This window comes from Toxorhynchites rutilus, chromosome 1 (genome assembly GCF_029784135.1).
Source record: "Toxorhynchites rutilus septentrionalis strain SRP chromosome 1, ASM2978413v1, whole genome shotgun sequence".
Classification (NCBI taxonomy): Eukaryota; Metazoa; Arthropoda; class Insecta; order Diptera; family Culicidae; genus Toxorhynchites; species Toxorhynchites rutilus.
In genome coordinates, this window is record NC_073744.1 from 69,307,758 (window position 1) to 69,328,340 (window position 20,583).

Here is a 20,583-nt window from a genome sequence, read left to right on the forward strand (position 1 = left end):
ATGTACACGAATAAAATCGGCTTTGTTACAGCAGAATTGTCAAATGAGCCTAATAAAATAAACAGATGGGATAAAAAAGTACTCTTAACCCTTTGAGTGCGGAGCAAATTGTGAGCAAATGCCAAAAATGCGGATGAGTTTGGGTATATTTTAATCTAGAATCCAATGATCGTAGATAACTAATTAGGTCACAAAAGTTTAGTTTGCTGGACAAAGCGCGTGAAGTCCTCTTTTACAAATGTTCCCGAAAGACGAAATCCTATGTTAAAAGATGCCAATTCGAAAATGCTATCATAAAACAAGCTATCGCGCTCCCCGCACTTTTGGCATACAACAAGAGGAGCGCTATCGCGCTCCCTCTTATTCAAACGGTTAAAAATCATTGGCTGGTAATACTGATCGAAAGAAGTCAATTTGCTCTGAAATTCCATTCTCGATGGATCGTCTCTCGTTTGCGTGCGATGATGTGCGATCGTCATGTAAGCTCTGTTTCGGTAGTTTAGCAGCAACATCACACAAAAATCTGTTTGGAACCACTTGAAAAAAAAGCTGGATACAAAAAAATCGCATTTTCAACGTAGGACTACGGAATTATATTATTCAATCCGCTTGTTTATCACTTCGGATATTATTTTAGATTGCATCGAAATGTTTTGAAATTTGAACAGAATTCCTGAAATATAACGGAATGCTCAGAAAGGAATGCTCCAGATCACGTTGCATGCATAAAAAGGCATAACCTAAAAAATAAAGCATTTCTAATAAAAACATTAAAACACGATATGTATCTACATATGGCTATGCATAAGAACTAATGTGTGCGATGCAAGAACTCAAAAGCGCTCACCAACACGCGGCATTAAACCGGTGCTCTGTATGATTCCATCGAGTTCTACCATAGATTTGAAATTGCGCGAACAAAATCGCGCAACGATTACATTCTCAACATGACAAACTATCAAGTTGCTGACAGTACCAAAACTTGTTAATTCGCGTTGGCGGCATTGATGATGATGATGGTCCCACCTCAAACTCATACAAAGGTTTGAGCTGGACGATTGCATTGCATTCATAATAAGATTTTTTGAAAATCCCATTATTTATTAATTATTTGTCCGAGGTTCATGCGATAACGGCATCCTTACAAATTCAGAATCTTGTCAAGAAAATTTCCAACTTGGGAAGATCCTTGACTGATCGGGAATTGAACCCGATATCTTGAAGTTTCCATTATAAACACATTCTGAGATCTGCACAGTACAGAAAAAGACCTCGACATAACCATCTGCTAATGCGATATTTTCCGAGTATTCTGACGGGGCTATACTGAGCTCGAATCCGGGTTTCACCCTAGATCCTGGAAAATTTCTTCGCCAGTGTTCAAGATCTAGTCTGTCTATGCTTATGCGTGGCTCAAGTGTTCGTAGACTACTCATGTATATTTTTTGACGTAGGACTACGTCTTACTTTAAGGGTGCCAAATCAGAAAATAGGTCACGTTTTTATGAAATAAAGTTAACGTTCATAACTATTTTTGCTGCGAACGGATTTTAACGATTTGCATACCAATCGAATTTTTCCAAGATTTGTTTGATATGCTACACATTACTTTCCCATAGTCTGTACATGGTTTAAATTGATGAAAATTGGAAGCATTCCCATTTCCCCATACATTTGTACTGTCCATTTGTGTGCTTTCCCGAACAGAGCTGTCAGTAACGGCAACTTATGCAGCCGCTAGAATAGAAACAACAAAGGGGCGTAGCGAGAAGAGAATATTTGCGAAGCAAATACCACCCATGCATAGTAAGTAAGCTGTCGCTAGCGTATAAGTATTGCATTTCCTCTGAGAAGAATTCTCAGATACGTTGTGTGCCCGAAACAACAAAGGTCGCTCATTATGCTCGTTTTGTGTTGTATGTTTCCTCTCGAGCTGTGAACGCTAGCGAATATTTCACTTCAAGTGCATCTGGCATTGCAATTACACTACCATCCAAGCCATGGCAAAGCAGGCGAAAAAAAGAGAAAAATGCAAATGTTTATAGGTAGCTTCTAGCCATCAGTGTTTGGCTTTGTGTGTGTTGCTTGTTTTCGTTGCACGAAGCTTAGAACTTGTTCATTTCCTGTTCATGTGAATAGCACACCTTCGATACTTTTAGTTACTATTTGTGTTTGCTCTCGTGCGCATCGGCTCTGTTCTGATACAACAAGCTCCTAGCTTTGTTGACGGTTTTGACCGAGAGTCGAGAAACGATTTTTCATAAACGATCATTCTAGCGATGTTTCATTTTTATCGCCGCAACTGTGTGCATCTGTTTGACGTGTGTTTGATGCTTGTTGAATGGTGATGCACGGAAGATGTCTCTCGTTAAATACTCAGTGCAATGCGTGCATTGTTATAAAGAAACAAATGGCGACATATGAACAATTAGTGTATTGTTTCCACAAAGGCAAGAAAGAATCGTTGCTTCTCAAAATGATTCTACAAAACCACGCTAGCCATTAAACCTTTTCAGGGTCCCCGGAACTTTTTACTAAAGAGTTATTTATGAAATTTCAACGTATTGGCAAATAATATTCGAAATGATAAACCAACAAATTGAAAAAAAAGATTGCGTAGTCCTACGCCCTAAGCGGTCGTGTCTTAGATACAACCCCTCGAATTTTTTTAAAACTAATTTAAACAACAATAAAGCAAAAAAAATCTATCTGAGAAAAGTACTAAAAATATAAACGCTTTTACTTATTTGTAATACAGATTTGACTTGTATGATACACAACTTTTTGAAGTCGGCTATTGTTGCCGCTCGTTTAATATTTCTGGACATCTAATTGAAGAAATTTACTTCTTTAGAAAGCACTTGTTCGCTGACTGGGCGCTCTTTAACTGGACTGCCTTTTGACTGGTTGCTCGCTAACTGGGCTATAGATGACTTCAGTTAATCAGTTAAACGTCAAATAATAACTGTTTACAAAATTGGTGAGGGGTGCTCCAATGCATCTATAATCATCAATACACTGAGAGAAATATTTAGTATTTATACAACAAATTTTATAGTGACTAGTACTAATTTATAGTACTTGATTTACAGTGATTAGTACTAATTTATAGTGACTAGTACTAATTTACTAATTAGTATTACAACATTTATTTAAACTCTAGTTCGTTCAAAAAAGTAAACAAAGAAAGCCCGAGTCACGAAAACGTTTGTTCCTTTAATAGGAGAAACATCTGATAGCATGCGGAAAAACGACAGCACGGGGAAAAAAAGCTGCAAGAAATTTATTTTTCAAGCAAAATGCACTTGAAAAAAAATTATGGACCCCGCATGACCCAGGTACTAACTGTTCGTACATTCTACGTGAGTAAATGGTAAATACAAGTGTCTATATTTATAGCAGAATATCGGCTTAACATCGATCCAGCTTTCGGGATTTCGAACCAACGTCCAACGTTCAATCAATATCGGGTTGCTTTCGTATTGTTATTATTGCAATAATGACAAAAAATGTTATATTTTGTTCATCCATTTCCATCAAATAAAGTTTCAACATGCAAAGTAGAGGAGAATGAACTGGAAAGTTTAGATCCTCTTTAAAACAAAGATCAGATCAGATCACATACAAAATGTAATCGATTAATTTAAGAAGCAGAAGATCGGAACTTGGTGCAAATGAACTGTGTGGCGATGGACCGAGACTTTTCGGACTTGATCACTTGTTTATGCTGGCATAATTTTCTGGGTAATGGGTTCACTATCTCGCTCGAATCATTTTGCTGCTGAGTGATTGGCGCATTGGTAATGCATACCTTCGCTGGTATTTTGTTGCCGGTGCCGTCTAGAGTGTTTGATTAGCGCAAGAATTGGATGAATTTCGCTGGCACAATACTCGTGCAATAGAAGAAGTGAACCAGCTGAAGATTTATTGAAGAAAGCAGCAAACCAGCGTATATACATCATCATTTATCCAGTATTTTGGGTGGTATATGATGCATCTAATTGGCATATACATACTTGGTAAATGCTTGCGAATTAGTTTGGATAAATAAACGATTGGTATATGCATCTTATACGACTATTGTCATACGAAGATACGATTTATTGCAGACATAAAAAAGCAAATGGCGAAAAATATTTACGTCAACTTTTATTATAACCTCACGAATCGTCTGTATGTATGAAAATATTTATGGGATAAAAATGATGTATCAGGACGTTGCAAAAGTTTCTACCCATCTGTGCGTTGGTGGATCCGTACGAACCAGAGCATGATGGATGCATCCAATGTGGTCACGGATGTTGGAAGCAAGTTGGAAACCATGCTTGCAGCCTGCGTAAGAGTAACTTTCAACTATTGCTGCGCGAGTAGAAATCTCGCGTATTTTTTCAAAAGGATCTATCTACATTGATTGATCCTCTTTATTCACTTTTTCTTCTGATAACCGCGGCCTTGCAGACAGATTTGGCGCCAGTTTTGCCACATAGTTTGATAAACGAGGTTTTCTTCTACACGCCTGATCTTCGAACACATCAGGAAATGTTTTTATGTATGAGTCATTCACGAAAAAGAATGTCGATGAAGAAAATCGATCAATGTAGATAGGTTCTTTTCTAAAGTTACGCGAGAAATATTTCCTTTCGATTAATCGATAAATAGCGGAGCTTAAAAAAATGTAAGGGGTTGTATCAAAGACACGACCGCATATTTTCGACGTAGAACTACGCAATTACATTATACAATCCACTTATTTACCACTTCGAATATTATTTTAGAATGCATCGAAACTTTTGTAATAGATTATGTTCTTCGTTACAAATAAATTTCATGAACGTCCTTTTACGTTTGGTATAATGCCTATGACTATCAAAATATGTGAACGGAAGAATTTTCAAACGATCATTGTATTTTCCATTTCCCTCTGAAATTATTGGACATCTCATTACGTAGTTCTTGCAGCGAGTGCAAAATTACTCAACACCACAAATACCCCCGACCCGCATTTGTATTTGCATGTAAAGGTTGGTTTGATTTTTGATTATAGAGACTTTAAACTTTTTCGGTTCATTCATCTCTAGCCTTGAGAAAGGCCCTTGGAAAAACTTTATTCTACTCCTGCACTACACCTCCACCCTCATTGCCTTGAGAAAGGCACTCGATCCCTCGTCGTCCAGCAACTATGTTGTCCAGTCGGTGTCCACACAAGGAATGTATTTTGGTTAATTTTGGAGTCCGTGTTAGGGAAACACAGCTCAGTGGGAAAAAATAACCCCGATTGCATGTTTTGACAAAGCGGATTCCCCCAGGAAAAATTGACAAATCGGCAGAACAAATGTATGGGAAAAAAGGAAGTTCTTCCAGTTTACATGAATTTAAACTGTTTAGAGATTAGCGAATTATAATGTATAGCATACCAAAAAAATCTGAGAGAATTTCCGATTCGATTGGTATGCAAATCATGAGAATTCATTCACAGAGGAAATAGTTATTAACCTTAACTTTATTTCATAAAAAAGTGACCTGTTTTCTGATTTGGCACCCTTTCTGAAAGACGTCAAAAAGAGAATCGTCGCGAACTATCAGCGGTTTTCTTTCATTTGGTTCCGTCCTCACTCTGCAATTGAACTGCGCAGCCAACTCGCACACAATTTTCTTCTTTTCGCTCAAATATCAACCCCAAACTATAAATACTTTTGGTCCTACATTCTGCTTGAAGTGGAAACGAATCCACAGCACATGATAGAGTAAGGTTTTCCTACTGGGATTTGAAAGCATTCTTCCATGAAAGATATGTTGTATTTAAAAAAATGTAATTTAATTCTATGCTGTATTTCCTGAACAGCTTGACCGATCCACAATCTTGTTATCGCAAATAAAATATATTTGACTAAACATTCAACGTTCTTCCTTTCTAATCAATTCCCTAGTTTTTCGTCAAACCGTGCCTAAGATGTCTACCCTCAGGTGAAACTTTAAAAATATTCGATTTAATGGTTCTTAAGATGTCGAGACTGAAGAGACTCTAACTGTTTATATTCGTTCATACATTGATTCCAATGTTTTGGTTAAGTACTTCTTCAGTATCAGTCAAGCCACCGCGGGTATTACCAACTATCAAACTTCAAGAATTATAGCTGTAATATCGATCTACGATAGGTTTGTTTGAATAAATTTTAATATTCCTTACCTGGAATTCCTTCCTCGCAGTTCTCCATTATATCAACTAACATCAGATTTTCGAAGTTCCGCTGGCCGTACCCAAGGTCAGGATCGTCCCGCCGGATAAATCTCCACTGGCGCTGGCGTTGAGCTTGAGGGTTGTTTCGATCTCTGACTCCACCCCGGTCCAGTGTGGCTTCCTCCAGCTCTTCTTCGTCGAATTTCGCCGCCAAACCCTGCTCGAGGATCGACGCACCACTTTCGAGCTTCTTGAAGTTATCGATGAACTCGGATCCGCCGAGGCTGGTATACCAGGCGGATGAATAGTCAACAATCCAGTGCAATAACTGACGGCCAAAGTGATCAGTTATTGGATCGTGGATCGCATCGACCATTGCGAATGCCTTGGACCAAGCTTCGCTATTTAGGGGTTCTGAACCGTTGCTTCCACGTCGCTAATGAATATTTCGTTCTGCTTCCGTTTAATTTGCGTTAGAGGTTCGTTGATTTTCAATTAGCACAGTGCTTCAGGCAGCTATTTCGTCTTCGATTCTACCTCGCTGTAGTTTCACACAACAGTCCGATCTCCATGTCGTAACGACGTACGTCTTCAGCACTGATAAGAAGCTGGGGAGGGGGAACATGAAAACAAAGCACAATCAGTCAACAAATTCTCTTTGCGGGTTTAATACAGCAGTGTCCATTGCTGCAAGCAAATGAGCACGTATGAAACGATTCTTATCGCAATGGGTGGCTTTTATTTCTGTTCTGCATAATGTAGCAAGTGTTTTGTTAGCGACAACAAATGATAATTTGCTACTTTTCTTGTAACCTGTCGGGTAAACAGTTCTCTCGACAGCGATGTAGACAACTGATATAGCAATTACAATCAATCAGCGCCATTGTATAGCCCGAACTTTGGAGGGTGAACTCCGCACAATACTTCCGTACACTGAGCACCATTCTTCAAACCGAAAATTCATTACACAATTCCGTCGCTTGATCAGTGCATTGTGAACCACTCACTCCGCAAATGCTGCGATATCAAGCGAACCACTAAAAATAACTGCCACATATAAAATGTTTGTCCTGACTCTTTCGATCTGTACAAACAACAAAAAAGACAAAAAAATTGTGCAAAGTCACCTAGCATCTTCTGATGAACGTTTCAATGACTACCACCGGTGAGCTTACGGTACGTTCTGAACATGACTCAAACCAATCATTTCTCCCCGGCGAAGCAAAGTCATATTCACTTTCAGCGGCGCAACACGACGCGCGTGTTGGGTTTTGCAAATTGTCGATGAATAAATAATGTCAATTCGATCGCTTTATTTGTTGCTTACGTATGGCTTGTGTTGACTTGTGCGCTATCACAGCTACAAGTGGGTGTATGCGCTGCATACACAGCCTGATTAAATCACCACAATTAGAGAATAAATATTCATTTTCACTGCTACTTATTAATAGACTCGATTTTCGTTGATGATCGAATGAAAACCCTACCGAATGGAAGGAACTCGTGAAAAAGAACTGCTCTGAATACGCCCCTCAATCTGACTGACGACGATTCTTTTGGTGAATGGTCAACAGCAGCGCAACTAGAAATGGCTGCTTTTTCTTCTTTTTCTTAGGTAGTAATCGACTTTCCGTTCTCGTTGCAGAATATTTCGTAAACAAGGCTTTCAACGGGCTCGTCGCGATCACCACGGGCGGTTGCGGACAGGAATCCGTTTTGTTTTGTTTTGTTTCCTTTTGTTGTTCCACTTTGAATGCTTCCTCGCTGTGTTATTTCAATCCACAGATCGCAAGTTCCAGAGTATAGAACGAAGCTTTGACTCCAAGACAAGTGGTATTTACAATTCGAGGACAGATTGGTAAATCCTGTCAAACTCTTTCTGTTTTGGTTAAAAATAGTTTCAAACCTGTTTTCGGCAAGATTTCGGTTATTTAAAAAATCAAGAAAATAATAAAATTACGCATATATTTCATTTTAGATTTGTTTCATTTTATATTTTACTAGCTGACCCGGCAAAATTTCGTCACGCCCAAAATGGATTTTTTGTTATCAATACCTTCAAACATTCACGTTTTCTTACTAAGCGAACGTTCAGGGGCCCAACCGCAGAACTATTCATCGATCTACTAATTGACCCTCTACAATTTGCTTTTACTATAAATTTCCTAGTACTTCTATCAAAACTCGTCATAATAATAATTATCGTCCGCTCTTTAGAATCGAGAAAACAAATTGATGCGGTGTACACAGATTTTTCGGCAGGGTTTGATGTAATCAATCATGACATCGCAGTAGCTAAGCTTCATCGTCTTGGATTGAACGGTTCACTTTGAAATGCCTCCACTCCTACCTCGCTGACCGTGTAATGTCAGTTAAAAAAGGTGAAACAATATCTACTCTTTTCCGAGCAACATCTGGTGTTCCCCAGGGCAGTCTCCATGGTCCTTATCTTTTTTTGTTGTATCTCAACGATGTCAACTTTAGCTTGAAGTGTCTCAAACTCTCGTATGCAGATGACTTCAAATTGTTCCTTCCAGCTTTTACAAGAGCAACATCTTCATCGAATAGTGTGCAACCAACAGGAGGTTTTTGAATCCATCAAAGTGTTCGGTAATATCGTTCTCACTCAAGCGATCGTCTATAAGCTTCGAGTATAAGCTACATGGTGTTTAATTGGATCGTGTCAGCACTATTAACACATTGCGGACCGCTCACGAGATTTCTCGTGTTTCGCGTTCCGTCTATTACGGATTGATCACGAAATAATCCGTGTTTCTACACTTGATGGTTAAATTCTTGGTCTGCCAAGAATCTAACAAGGCCTACCGATGGCTCGCCTTCGTCTCATCCACACCGAAGGAAACGATCTCATTCGTGTAATCCGAACAAATGAAGCGTACAAGTTTGCCCCAAAACGTGCGATCCTTAATGTGTTAAAGACCTTATGCTGGATTCGAAACTCACCTTTCGTGATCATGTATCCTATAGGGGCTGTCCACATATCACAACTTTAGGGAGGTAGGGGTTACGAAAATGTCCATGCTTGCCCACGGTGAGGAGGAAGGGGGTTTAGATAAAGATAATCTACGTGGACACGTTAAATGAATATTGAAAAAATAGAATCACTTCTGTTTTCAACAATACGTTAAACCTATTCTGCATTTCAAAGAAAAGCCTTATTGATCAATCAATGGTTGAGCTTTCTGATACTCTGGTAGTCGTTTCTGATATCGTTGAACTTCTTTCCGAAATGTGTATTCTGAAAATGACGTACATGAACTGAAAGCGATCGATTTACTTTCATTTGTTTTAGAGTCATTGAAGAAAATGAAAGATGAAGACGCCACCAAAGTAAAAACTACGTTTCTTTTTTTAGAACTCCCAAGTTTTGCGAAAATGGAGCACGAAAAACAAATACGGTACGAAATACGGTCTGCACAGACCGTATTTCTGGATAAGTGGCCCTAGTAATGTTTGTTTAAGAATGAGCGAATTTTTCAGATGAGATATTGGTTCTTGCGAAATGTTTTCGCTAAAGTCATTCACATTGAATTACGAAATCATACGAATCGTCCTACAACGAAAACAAGTTGTACGAGTCTGATGAAAGAAATTCATATCAATCACAAATGTGACTTAAAGTATTTCTAGGACTCGATACAATACAATATTAGAAATTTCAGTGGAATATAAATAGAAATTTGAAAAAATTATTTATTATCCTGTAGTAAGCTTGAATGTTGCTTACATCGTTCAATCGATGTGAAACTGAGCAACATTTTTCATATCTTGCTGCACCCATCTTGATTGTCTGGTTCCAACTTTCAGATGTGGGCAGAGGCAACTGTCAAAGCAAAGGAAAAGTTTGGGAAGTTCTTTCTTTTTTCACTCTTTCGCAAGAGATCCCGCGCAACATTCGGATTGGTTGTCGAAAAAAAGTTCACAAAAACACTACTATTGGCTTGTCCGGGAAGTTTGTATCAACACTGATGATAATCAAATCGAGATGCCGATCAAGAGTAATCCTCAGTACACGACACATGAAATACTAGATTCATTACAAACATTCATATTCATGAGTGAACCTGGAACATGAGGAACCCTGTTTACGTAAAACGTTGCAATGTATGATTCTTCACTATTTGATCGAAAGTTAAATGAATGGATCGTGTTTCTATCAGCGACTCGCTTTATAAACGCAATGAAAACTCGCAGTTTTCAAACAAATCGCGATGGACGATGAAAAGTTTATTCTTTAGGGCAAGCGAAATGAACCTCTATTAGTTATCCCTGAAGCCGATCTTTACTTGGAGGAAGTCGTTCATGGAGTCTGGTGGAATTGGGAATTCTGTTTTATGAATTTAGAAACAATTGACAACACGTGGAGACTGTAGTCTTAAAACTTGAGAAGACATACAACCGAACCTGGATTCCACTAGTTCTGAATACAACGACAGACTTGGGGATGGATGGCAATCTGCTGCACTTTGTGAAAAACCTGGCGTCATATCGAACCATCGAGGTAAATGTTGGGTAAACCAGTTTTAGGCGCCTCCACGAAGAAACTCAAGATTCCATCCAGATTCCAAGATTCCATTGTTCGCATCAACCTATACGACGGCAACTTGAGGATGAACTGGGTCTCTCGTTTTTTTTTAACCATTACCAAACCTCACCGGAGTAATATCTAATGATCCGTTTACGGGTGGCCAGAGATGGTCTCTAACTGACGTGCCTGGCCAGAGGTAAACTTCACTGCGAATTATCTTTGGCTTGCTACATTCCATATCAACAGGGCCGGCGCTGAAGTAGGGGAACCACCGTTTGGCATCTTCGTGGACGCGGCGAAAATCTCCAGAACTGCGAGCTTCCTTGTCTAAACCAGCGGAGGCGAGGAGACGCATCTGACTATCTTAACAAAAAAAAAATCTTACAACAGGTGACGGGATGCTGGTGGTCCGAGTGGACCAGGTGACCATCACAAACAACTTCAGAGCTGGGACGAGGTCAGTGGGCCTAAAACGAACTTTTGTTAATTCATCTCACGAAAATTGTTCGTTGAAACATCTTAAAGCGGTTCGAAAAATCAAAGGTTCCATAACCAGAATCGAAGACGTGAAAGCGATGAAGGAGCAGCGAATCCTGTCCAGACTAAGAACCAGCCACTGCAAAATATCAGATAACCTCAACATGAGATTCTTCCATCCCCTTTGCGATCTGTGCGAGATCCGCAATTCGGTCGAACAAATCGTTTGTGTTTGCCTGAAATACAAGAACCTCCGGAAGTTTGACGGGATCAGCGGGAGCATTTGTGGTCATCCTTGAAGATAACCCTTCATAAACTGCTACACTGCTTTATTTTCTCAAAAATGGCAACTTGTATTTGGAAATTTGAATAAGAAATTTTGATCCAAAGATCCTTGTTTTTTCCCCTCTATGTTTCATCGCCATTGGTCTGGGGTCTTGGTAATCGGTAATAGGTCGTTCTTGCTGGGACGAATCAGCTTAGGAGTTTCAAAAGGGTAGAGGATAGCTGGAAATCTACAAAAATTGAGAATAAAAAACGTAATATAACTTAATAATAACGTTAATGGAATTTGGGAGAAACTAAACAGCTATACAATAATTTCACGGGAAATGTTGGGGAACAAATTGAGAACAAACCGCTACTATTTAAAAAGCTTACATTTCTATCAATGTCAAGCCATAGAATCGGAAATAAAAATACATTTAAAATGGAATTTAATGCCAATTGAATTATTTTCTAAATTTGTTGTCAAAATGGAGAAATGTGGACAACAAGGGGAGGGGTATAGATAATGTCCACGATTGCCCACGGAGGGGAAGAGGGGTGTCTGAAATCGTGCTTTTTCTGTCCACGTGGTATGTGGACAGCCGCATATCATCTCTAAAGCATTCAGAACACTCGGATTGATCTTCCGCGTCACAAAGCGATTCAGGACGTGCACTGCATCAAGACTTTTTATTGTTCGTTGGTTCGCTCGATTCTAGAATATGCTTGTGTGGTGTGGTCGTCTTACTACCAAAACAGCATTCAGCGACTTGTGTCGACTCAGTGGTAATTCATCCGATTCGCACTACGAAATTTACCATGGAATAATCCGATAAATCTCCCTGGTTACGAAGATCGATGCAAACTGATAGGACTCTACTCATTAGTTTCACGAAGAAACGTTGCAAAGGCCTTATTTACCTTTCAATAACTTCAAACATGGACGGTCCTGAGCTCGTCCAGTTGATCAATTTGAATATAAATAGTCGTAATTTGCGTTCTCGTAATTTAATGTACCTCTCCTCAACACGAACAAATTACGCATACCATGAACCTGTAATTGGCATGTGCAGTGTGTTCAACCGTTGTAGCTCCTGTTTTGACTGTCATCTATCTCGTTCGTTCCTCAAATAATGGGCCTGATTCTCGAATACAATTCACGGTGGAAACGAAATGAAGTGTATTCGTGATGACAACGATACGGTGTCGACGTCTGGATACGATAATTTTTTCCCACTAAAACTTATCATTATAAGAACAAATTATCTTCAGATGAAATGTTTGTGTGATATTGTTTTACCACATGAAGAAAACAAAGTTTTCCATTCACATTGAACACCAATTAGAAACGGAGAAGTTGATTTTCATTGATAATTTTTATTTGAAAAGTGCTCATTCTGCCTGAAAACCCATTATTATCTATAACGCTTCACTAACTCGTGGAAAGTAGTTTAATGGCGTGCCGTGCATTTCGTTTTCACCGTGAACTGTATTCGAGAATCAGCCCCAATGTATGTTGTCGCATAATGTTTTATTTCTAATATAAAAGTTTTAGTAGGCTTATTAGAAATAGATTAATATAATAGTACTTAAGTATCAAACATTAGGGCAAATATAGCCTGTTTTAGTTGTGAAATAAACAAAACACAACATGTTTGATACTGAAAATAGAATAAAATGAAGGCATCTCAAATGGGACGATTCACCCTCGAGCTTTGTACTTACACATTTTTTACACTTTTGGTGATCAGTTTTTATTTATATAGTTATAAGATATTGGATTGCGTTTTTTTCAACTGAAAGTCTATTTCCACTTTCGAACAAAGATAAATTTCGTTAGTACAAACATCAAATGGACTAATAACGCTTGTCACAATGTAATTGTGACATGTGAATTTAATTTTTCGAATTTTACCATTTTCTTCATAGTTTTCCGAAAATTTTCAATTGTCATGTTTCTTTGGAATATGGTTGGTTGAAATATGTACAATATTTTTATGGGACCCCATCCACCTTCCAGAGGAAGAAGGGATGTAAAACCTTCATAGACACATTTCGGGTACCCAAAACCTCTCACATGCCGAATTTGGCTCCATTTTCTTGATTAGTTCTCGAGTTAGGTAGACCCCCCTTCAGAGAGGGAGGAACGAGTGTCGAACCACCACAGAAACATTTGTTGCCTCTTAAAACCTCCACATGCCGAATTAGGTTCCATTTGCTTGATTAGTTCTCGAGTTGTGCAAACCTTGACACCATATCAGCTTTTCTTGTCCCTTAAAACTGCCACTTGCTAAATTTGGTTTTAGTTTCTTGATTAGATCTCGAGTTATGCAGAATTTTGTGTTTCATTTATATGGAAGCACCCCCTTAGAGAGAGGGCAAGGGGTCTCGAATCATCATAAGAACTTTCCCCGGTCCTAAAACCTTTACATACAAATTTTAACGCCGATTGGTTTAGTAATTTCCAAGTCTATAAGAATCAGACAGAAAGACAGACAGACATAACTCCATTTTTATATCTGTAGATATTTCTATGAATATAAACAGAAAGTAATTCAAGTGGATAAATTGAGTCCCCCCTCTTTCGAGGTAACACAATATTGCTTTGCTTTTAGTGCATGTAACGTAAATGACTTGAATCAAAAGATATGTTTCAGTTTTAGCTCGATAAGTTGTTTCTCGTTTTCGATTTTTTCATTAACATTGTCTAAGAAGTTTTTTTGTATTGATTGCTCTTCAATTTTTTTTCCAGTTCATGAAAAATATTTCCCAATATAACGAATTTCAGTAGAGCTTAATGTCTCTGAATAACCCAACTTTTCAATGGCAAAACAACAGATTTCGAGCGATCGATCTAATTATCATCACAGTTATTCAAACGGAACGAAACAAAAGTTCAATGTCATTTTTCTAGAAAGCTGATTCAATCCCAACACCTTCATGTTCTTGTTCCGTTGAGTGGTGCTATTCTGCTATAATTGTATCCACAGTTTGGCATTCATAGCCGGTCTGCATCATAATACCGGTTTTCTGTCGTCTCCATGTCTTTCAGAATAATTACGTAATCTTTTGAGGGCTTTACTCTGACTAAAATGAACCCAATGCTGTCGTCAATTATTATTCTATTGTGGTATTCAGTGGTCAATGGTTACTGGTAATTGGGCTCAACTATTCCATAATTGCATTCAACAAGTTTGGATGAACAGAGTTCTATCCATTTATAGCACTCATCTCCAATCGTCTCAACTTTCGGCGTCTTCCGAAAAAGCACTGTTCATTAGCCTGAGCCTATATCAATTGCTTGTGTTGATTTCTTGCTCCAGAACCGGTTCTGTTCCATTCACCAGGTTTGCTTTACATTGTCTCAGTCTGTAGAGTTAAGTGTTTATTCTGTACTCTGAAAGTACATATACACAAAGACTTCTCCGCTTGGGATCAACAGTGAAGAAGTAAGATCCCTACTTCAAATAATGGTGCCATACACGTGTTGCAAACTCGGTTGTGAGTAGGAATCAAAACAAAAGTCAGAAAAACCATGCTTCGGTTTGATTGTTGTTAAATAAACAAGTATAAGTGCGTCATCAAGAACTAATAACACCACTTGTCTGATGAGAATAGCGCGTGGGAACGAGTATGAAATAAAACCCACGGGTCTTGTGGTAACGAAGTTATGCAATTATGGCATCTCCGAGATACACTGAACTCATTCATGCCGTTTTAAGAATTCAGAGAACTGGTTTTGTTTTTCATGTCCTGGTCCTCGTACCGTGGCCGAGCTTGGTTTTTCGCAGTCTACAAGTTTAAGTTTAATTGTAGGGTCGAATTCAACCAGTTTTTCAGACGGTTATATCGTTCTTTTCGTTCGTAAAAAGTTATCAATCAGACGAGTTTTATCTCACAATTTCGCTTTGGGCCAGGATTCTCTGAACATGCTGAATCATGACTTTACATAAATATTAAGAAAAAGTTTTACAATATACGTCCTATACACTATGTTTCCTAACTATAGAACCACTATTTTTTCTAGAGTTTCTAGAGTTACATAGAAGCCAGGTTAAAATGTTGTATATTGGGTGGACTATTGTAAATATCTTCATTTATGAGAATAATTTTATAACCTTCATAGTTTGATTGAGTACGCAACATTAAAAACTGAAATGCAGGTGTTTCAAAACAATAGTATCAGATAAGACATATATTGCTACTCAGAAAATTAACATCGATTTCGCAAGAATTACAACAAGTTTCTGTTCTCAGACAGTTCAAAAATCTTATTCGGCGTGCTTCCAATCAAGGTGCAGCAAATTTTCCCCCAAAAAAATATTTCTCCGGTTCGGGATCTCTGTTCTTTTCTATACAGTGTGAGATTGTGCCCCAGCAAGAGTTATTAGCAAGACAGCGAACAACTATACATCCAGAAAGCCTGAATAAACGTGTATTGCCATTCATTAGGTCCCACTAGGGCTCGTGAAGTGATTTTTTTTTTCACAACCGTGAAGCAGTTTCCACCGAATTAGGAGAAGCAGAAGCAGAATAGAAACCGCATAAGTAATAGCAATATCAGCAATAGGAGTTGTTTTTTTCTTTCTTGATGAGTTATTTTCAGAACTATCAGTCCGGCTGAAAAGTTTACAAGATAACACAGTAAAACTATTTTTTTTTTGCAAAATTCAATTTTATTATTCAACATATATAGCAACATATTATAGCGATCTTGCAACTTTTCGATATCATTTTTATAGCACTCTCTAGGTTTCTCCTCAAAATAGGCCTCAGCTTCGGTAATCACTTCATCATCGGTCTTAAATTTCTTGCCAGCGAGCATTCTCTTCAGGTCTGCGAACAGAAAATAGTCGCTGGGGGCCAGATCTGGAGAATACGGTAGATGCGGATGCAGTTCGAAGCCCAATTCATGCAAATACACACGAAATTCGAATTCTCCATTTTTTTCACAATAACAAACGTTGCTTCACTCTCAATGATGTAACTCACGAACCAATCGACCGACTGCTGTCAAATTTTGACACTTATCCATTGAAAGATGGTGCTTCATGAAATTCGCCTTCGCATGCAATTGGAAACAAGTTTTGGTTTCTTCCAGTAGTTTCTCCGCCAACATGACTCAATAGTCATTCGGGAGTTTAGTTGTTATTTCACTCTACGACTCGACTATCTCATTCCATTTTCCCCCGTCAAATGAACTTCATTGCATATTGAATCGACTCCACCCAAAATGAATTAGTTTCTCTCTCTCATGTATCACGTATGCATGTAACGATGTTTGAGTCCAACGTGGTTTGACATGTACTACAGGTATACTTGATTTTCTTGTATCGAACTCACACATATAAAATAGCGTGCAATGTTGTGTTCAGATACTCTGACAAATTTGAGAATTTTGTTGATATAAACCCGTTGTTCCGTTATTTTTTTTTCACAAGATTGAACTCGGAGACAAAGTGAATTAAAATTTTGTTCAGAATTCCTCCTAAACTGCACGATATTTACTAATACTAACGTGAGGACCTTTATAACATACCTGGTAACTGTCTAAGTTGCTAGAATAGTGCATCAGTCATGATCGCTCTTACACGCCTGTCAATTCATATTTAGTCAATCCAAGTGATGCTGACGGTGAATGTCGAAGTAGTACTAGTCGAAGCGAAGCGACTAGTTATATTAAAATTATTTTAAAATTGACCATTAATTTTTCTCAAAAATGTATTTTTTTAAATTCTCAAAAAATGTAGATGGGCACTTTCACAGAAAAAAAGTTTTTCTAACAACAACTTTTTCATGTTTTCTCTGAAAAAAATTGCAGCAAATCCATATTTTGTCTAAAGTCAAGACAGCGACGAAGTGTATTCGACGAAGTTTAAGATATCTTATTGGAATACGAACTTTTGTAGAAAACGTCAAAATTTATACTTTATAGTTTCTTGAATATATGGTATTTTTTGTATGGAGACTCCTGAAAAAAAAAATGTTATACTCGCAACATTTTTTCGAGCGTTTGACATGTTCCTGACATGTTTGCAGAAAATGCCAATTACATGAAAATGTTTTAAACATTAGTAGTAATTTTTCAAAGAAAACATAAAAAGTTATTGTTAGGTTCACTCTTTTTTGTAGCAGTGCCCTTCTTCCGATGTATGGATGACTTGTTGGCAGTTATAGGGGTCATTCATATATATATTTTTTAATAATTTGAAATGTTTGAGACTTTTCATTTTCAAAATATTTTTGTTTCAATGGAAAGATTTTTTTTTAATGAAAACATAAATAATTTCCTTTATTTTTTTCTTTACCTAAAATTTTGTAGCTTTTATAGTTTTTGAGTGATATTTTTTTTTAATATTGAGTTTTTTTTCATCTTTTTTTTTTCAAAAATCTCAACTCAAAAACTCAAAGACCTAGATAATGTAGGATAAAGAATGAAATGTAGGAAATTATTTAAGTTTCATTTAAAAATATCAAACAAATGAAAAGAATTATTGAAACAAAACAATATATTAAAAATTAAAATAATTTTTTTCTCAAAAACTTGTTTTTTGAAAATACTTAACAAAACTCTTGTGAATAGCACACAAAATTACCTAAAAGTCACCTATACATCGGAAGAAGGGCACTGCAACAAGAAAAGAGTTTTCCCAACAAACAACTTGTTCATGTTTTCTTTGGAAAATTACTCCTAGTGTTCAACTCGTAACATTTTTATGTGTAAATTATCATGATTGATATGTTCTGCAAACTTTTATCTATTTAAAAACATATCAAGAACATGTCAAACGCGAGAATACGCGACAATGCTCACAAAAATGTAATCTTTGTTAAATACATTATATCAGTATCCTGAATTTAAACAAAATTGGTATTAGTTGTAATTTTCCCAAAGGAAACATGAAAAAGTTATTGCTAGAAAATCTTTTTCCCTATAAAACTGCCCATCTTCCAATGTATGGGATACTCATTGGAAATTGTATGGACTATTCATACTTTTTTTTTTGAGAATTCAAAAAAATTATTTTAGAAAAATGGATTTTGTTTTTAAAATAATTTTTAGTGTAATTTTTCTATACATTTTTTTGTATTTTTAAGAAAATTTAAACAAATCTCTACATTTCATTCTTTGACCAGAGTTTTGGAAGTACAGTGACGTCTCTATTATGTCACGCTCAAAAAAAATTCGTTTGATGAAATGGAAACGTGATATATTCGAAACAGATATATGATTTTTATGTATGACTAGCTGACCCGGCAAACTTCGTCCCGCCCAAAATTTGTTTTTTGTTATCAATACCTTCAAACATTAAGGTTTCTTACTATGAGCAAGTTCATGGGTCCTATCGCAGAACTGTTCATTGATTGATCTTCTAATCGACCCCGTTGAATTTACATTTTACTATAAAATTCCTAGTATTTCTAACAAAACTCATCATTGTATCAGATTATTTTCAGACACAATTCTCGTTCAAGATTTTTCATCCACTTGCAAATAACATGTTTCTCCGTTACATGGAATAAATGTTTTATACAGAAAATATGATAGAATGACAGCCCTAAATCGGAAAATTTTTTCCCCTCAGAAAGGTGGGAGGAGTGTTGAACCACTTTAGAAATGTTTCTTGGCCACTAAAACCTCCACATGCCAAATTTGGTTTTATTCGCTTGATTAATTCTCTAGTAAAGCAGAAATTTGTGTTTCATTTGTATGGTAGCCCCCTCCCCCTCTTAGAGAGGGAGGTGGAGAGTCTAACCACCATAGAAACATTTATTGCACCCTAAAACCTTCACATGCCTAATTTGGTTTCATTTGCTTGATTAATTGTCGAATAATTCAGAAACTTATGTTTCATTTGTATGGCAGCCTTTTGAATTATAGTTTTGTATGAGTTGCATTCTGCTTGCGTTATCAGATCGCATATTGCAGAGCTGTTATTTTCGGTTGATTACTGTAACTATTCATCTTTTTTTCTTCATCTTCATCTTTCCCAACGTCGGTATCTTCATCCTTTTCTGGTGAACCATTTACTATACTGATAATTTGGCTGTCGGAAAGTTATGTGTGAAATATCCTTCCTTCTTCGAGGTCCGATACCACTATATGATTCCTAGAATCTGAAATCATAAATAAGGTGGAGACAGAAAATTTGTCTTGACGTGGTTGACATGCTGCCGATATTCAAATCTAGATCTTTCAATGTTATTTTTCTCAGTGCCTTGCCCAGTATTTACAGTGATTTAGCATGATTGACATTTCTAATTTTTCTCGATGAATTACTTTTCTGTTTTGAATTATCGACCATACTGTTGGCGTTGAGGAAATCTTCAATCATTCCATCACCAGAGGAAATTTCATTCCCACATTGGTGCGCAATGCAGTTATCTATTATCGCAACGCCCTTAGGTTGTAGTCTTTTTCGAGAAATTCCAGAACAAACTGATTTTAGAAGCATTCAAGTAACAGTTTCCACTTTGAGACATCGAAGGTTCCTCTATTTTTGAATTATTATACCAGCATGTTTATGAGTACCGAAAGCATTGGAACATGAAAGTTATCCGGTTTTTGTCAGCTTTTATTCTTGCGATGCCTTTTTTCCTCCAAATGGGTTAACGTTTATCTGGTAATCATATTGAAAAACAAGGCGATGCAATTATATACCTGGTCAACGGTCAAATCATAAGTCTTGAAGTAACTGAAAATTTGTTCTTTGAAATTATCCATAGCACAAATTTTAAAATTAGAATCAGAATCACTGAACTTAAGTGGGGACCCCTATCTGAAAGGTTGAAAAAAAATGAATTTTCGTGATTTTTTTTCGGATCATAGGAATAAAGTTTTGATTATTGTTTGAGATATATTTGAAGATGGATTCGATCCGGCCAATATTCGCTATCCGGCCGGATACCGGATAGTGACTTACTATTCGGCCGGATACCGGATATTAAAGGGTGTGTCACATCAAATGGCATCACGGAAAAAACGCTGTAGAAATTTAATTTTTAGGAATTATATCTTCAACTTTCGCTTATAATCAGATAAGAGTGTATAGATCACGTTGGCCATGCTTCACTGTCAATTTTTCGTAAATTTGGAAAAATGTCGTCGAAC

The 20,583-nt window shown here is 37.2% G+C and overlaps 2 protein-coding genes across 5 annotated transcripts in view; one reads left to right on the forward strand and one right to left on the reverse strand.

The window, feature by feature from the left end:
- The window catches only part of LOC129763473 (transcription factor IIIB 90 kDa subunit), a 77,352-nt gene that overhangs the window by 34,239 nt on the left and 22,530 nt on the right, over positions 1–20,583 (forward strand). The window lies entirely within an intron of this gene.
- The window catches only part of LOC129763472 (BTB/POZ domain-containing protein 6-B), a 50,480-nt gene that overhangs the window by 14,525 nt on the left and 15,372 nt on the right, over positions 1–20,583 (reverse strand). The window contains exons 1-2 of one of the 4 annotated variants that reach the window (XM_055762567.1): positions 7,666–7,780; positions 6,188–6,786 (exon numbers count right to left, since the gene is read on the reverse strand). In XM_055762567.1, the coding sequence (XP_055618542.1) occupies positions 6,188–6,554 (367 nt within the window). In that variant the 5' untranslated portion in view covers positions 6,555–6,786; positions 7,666–7,780. The other 3 variants (XM_055762566.1, XM_055762565.1, XM_055762564.1) reach the window with 3 other exon arrangements.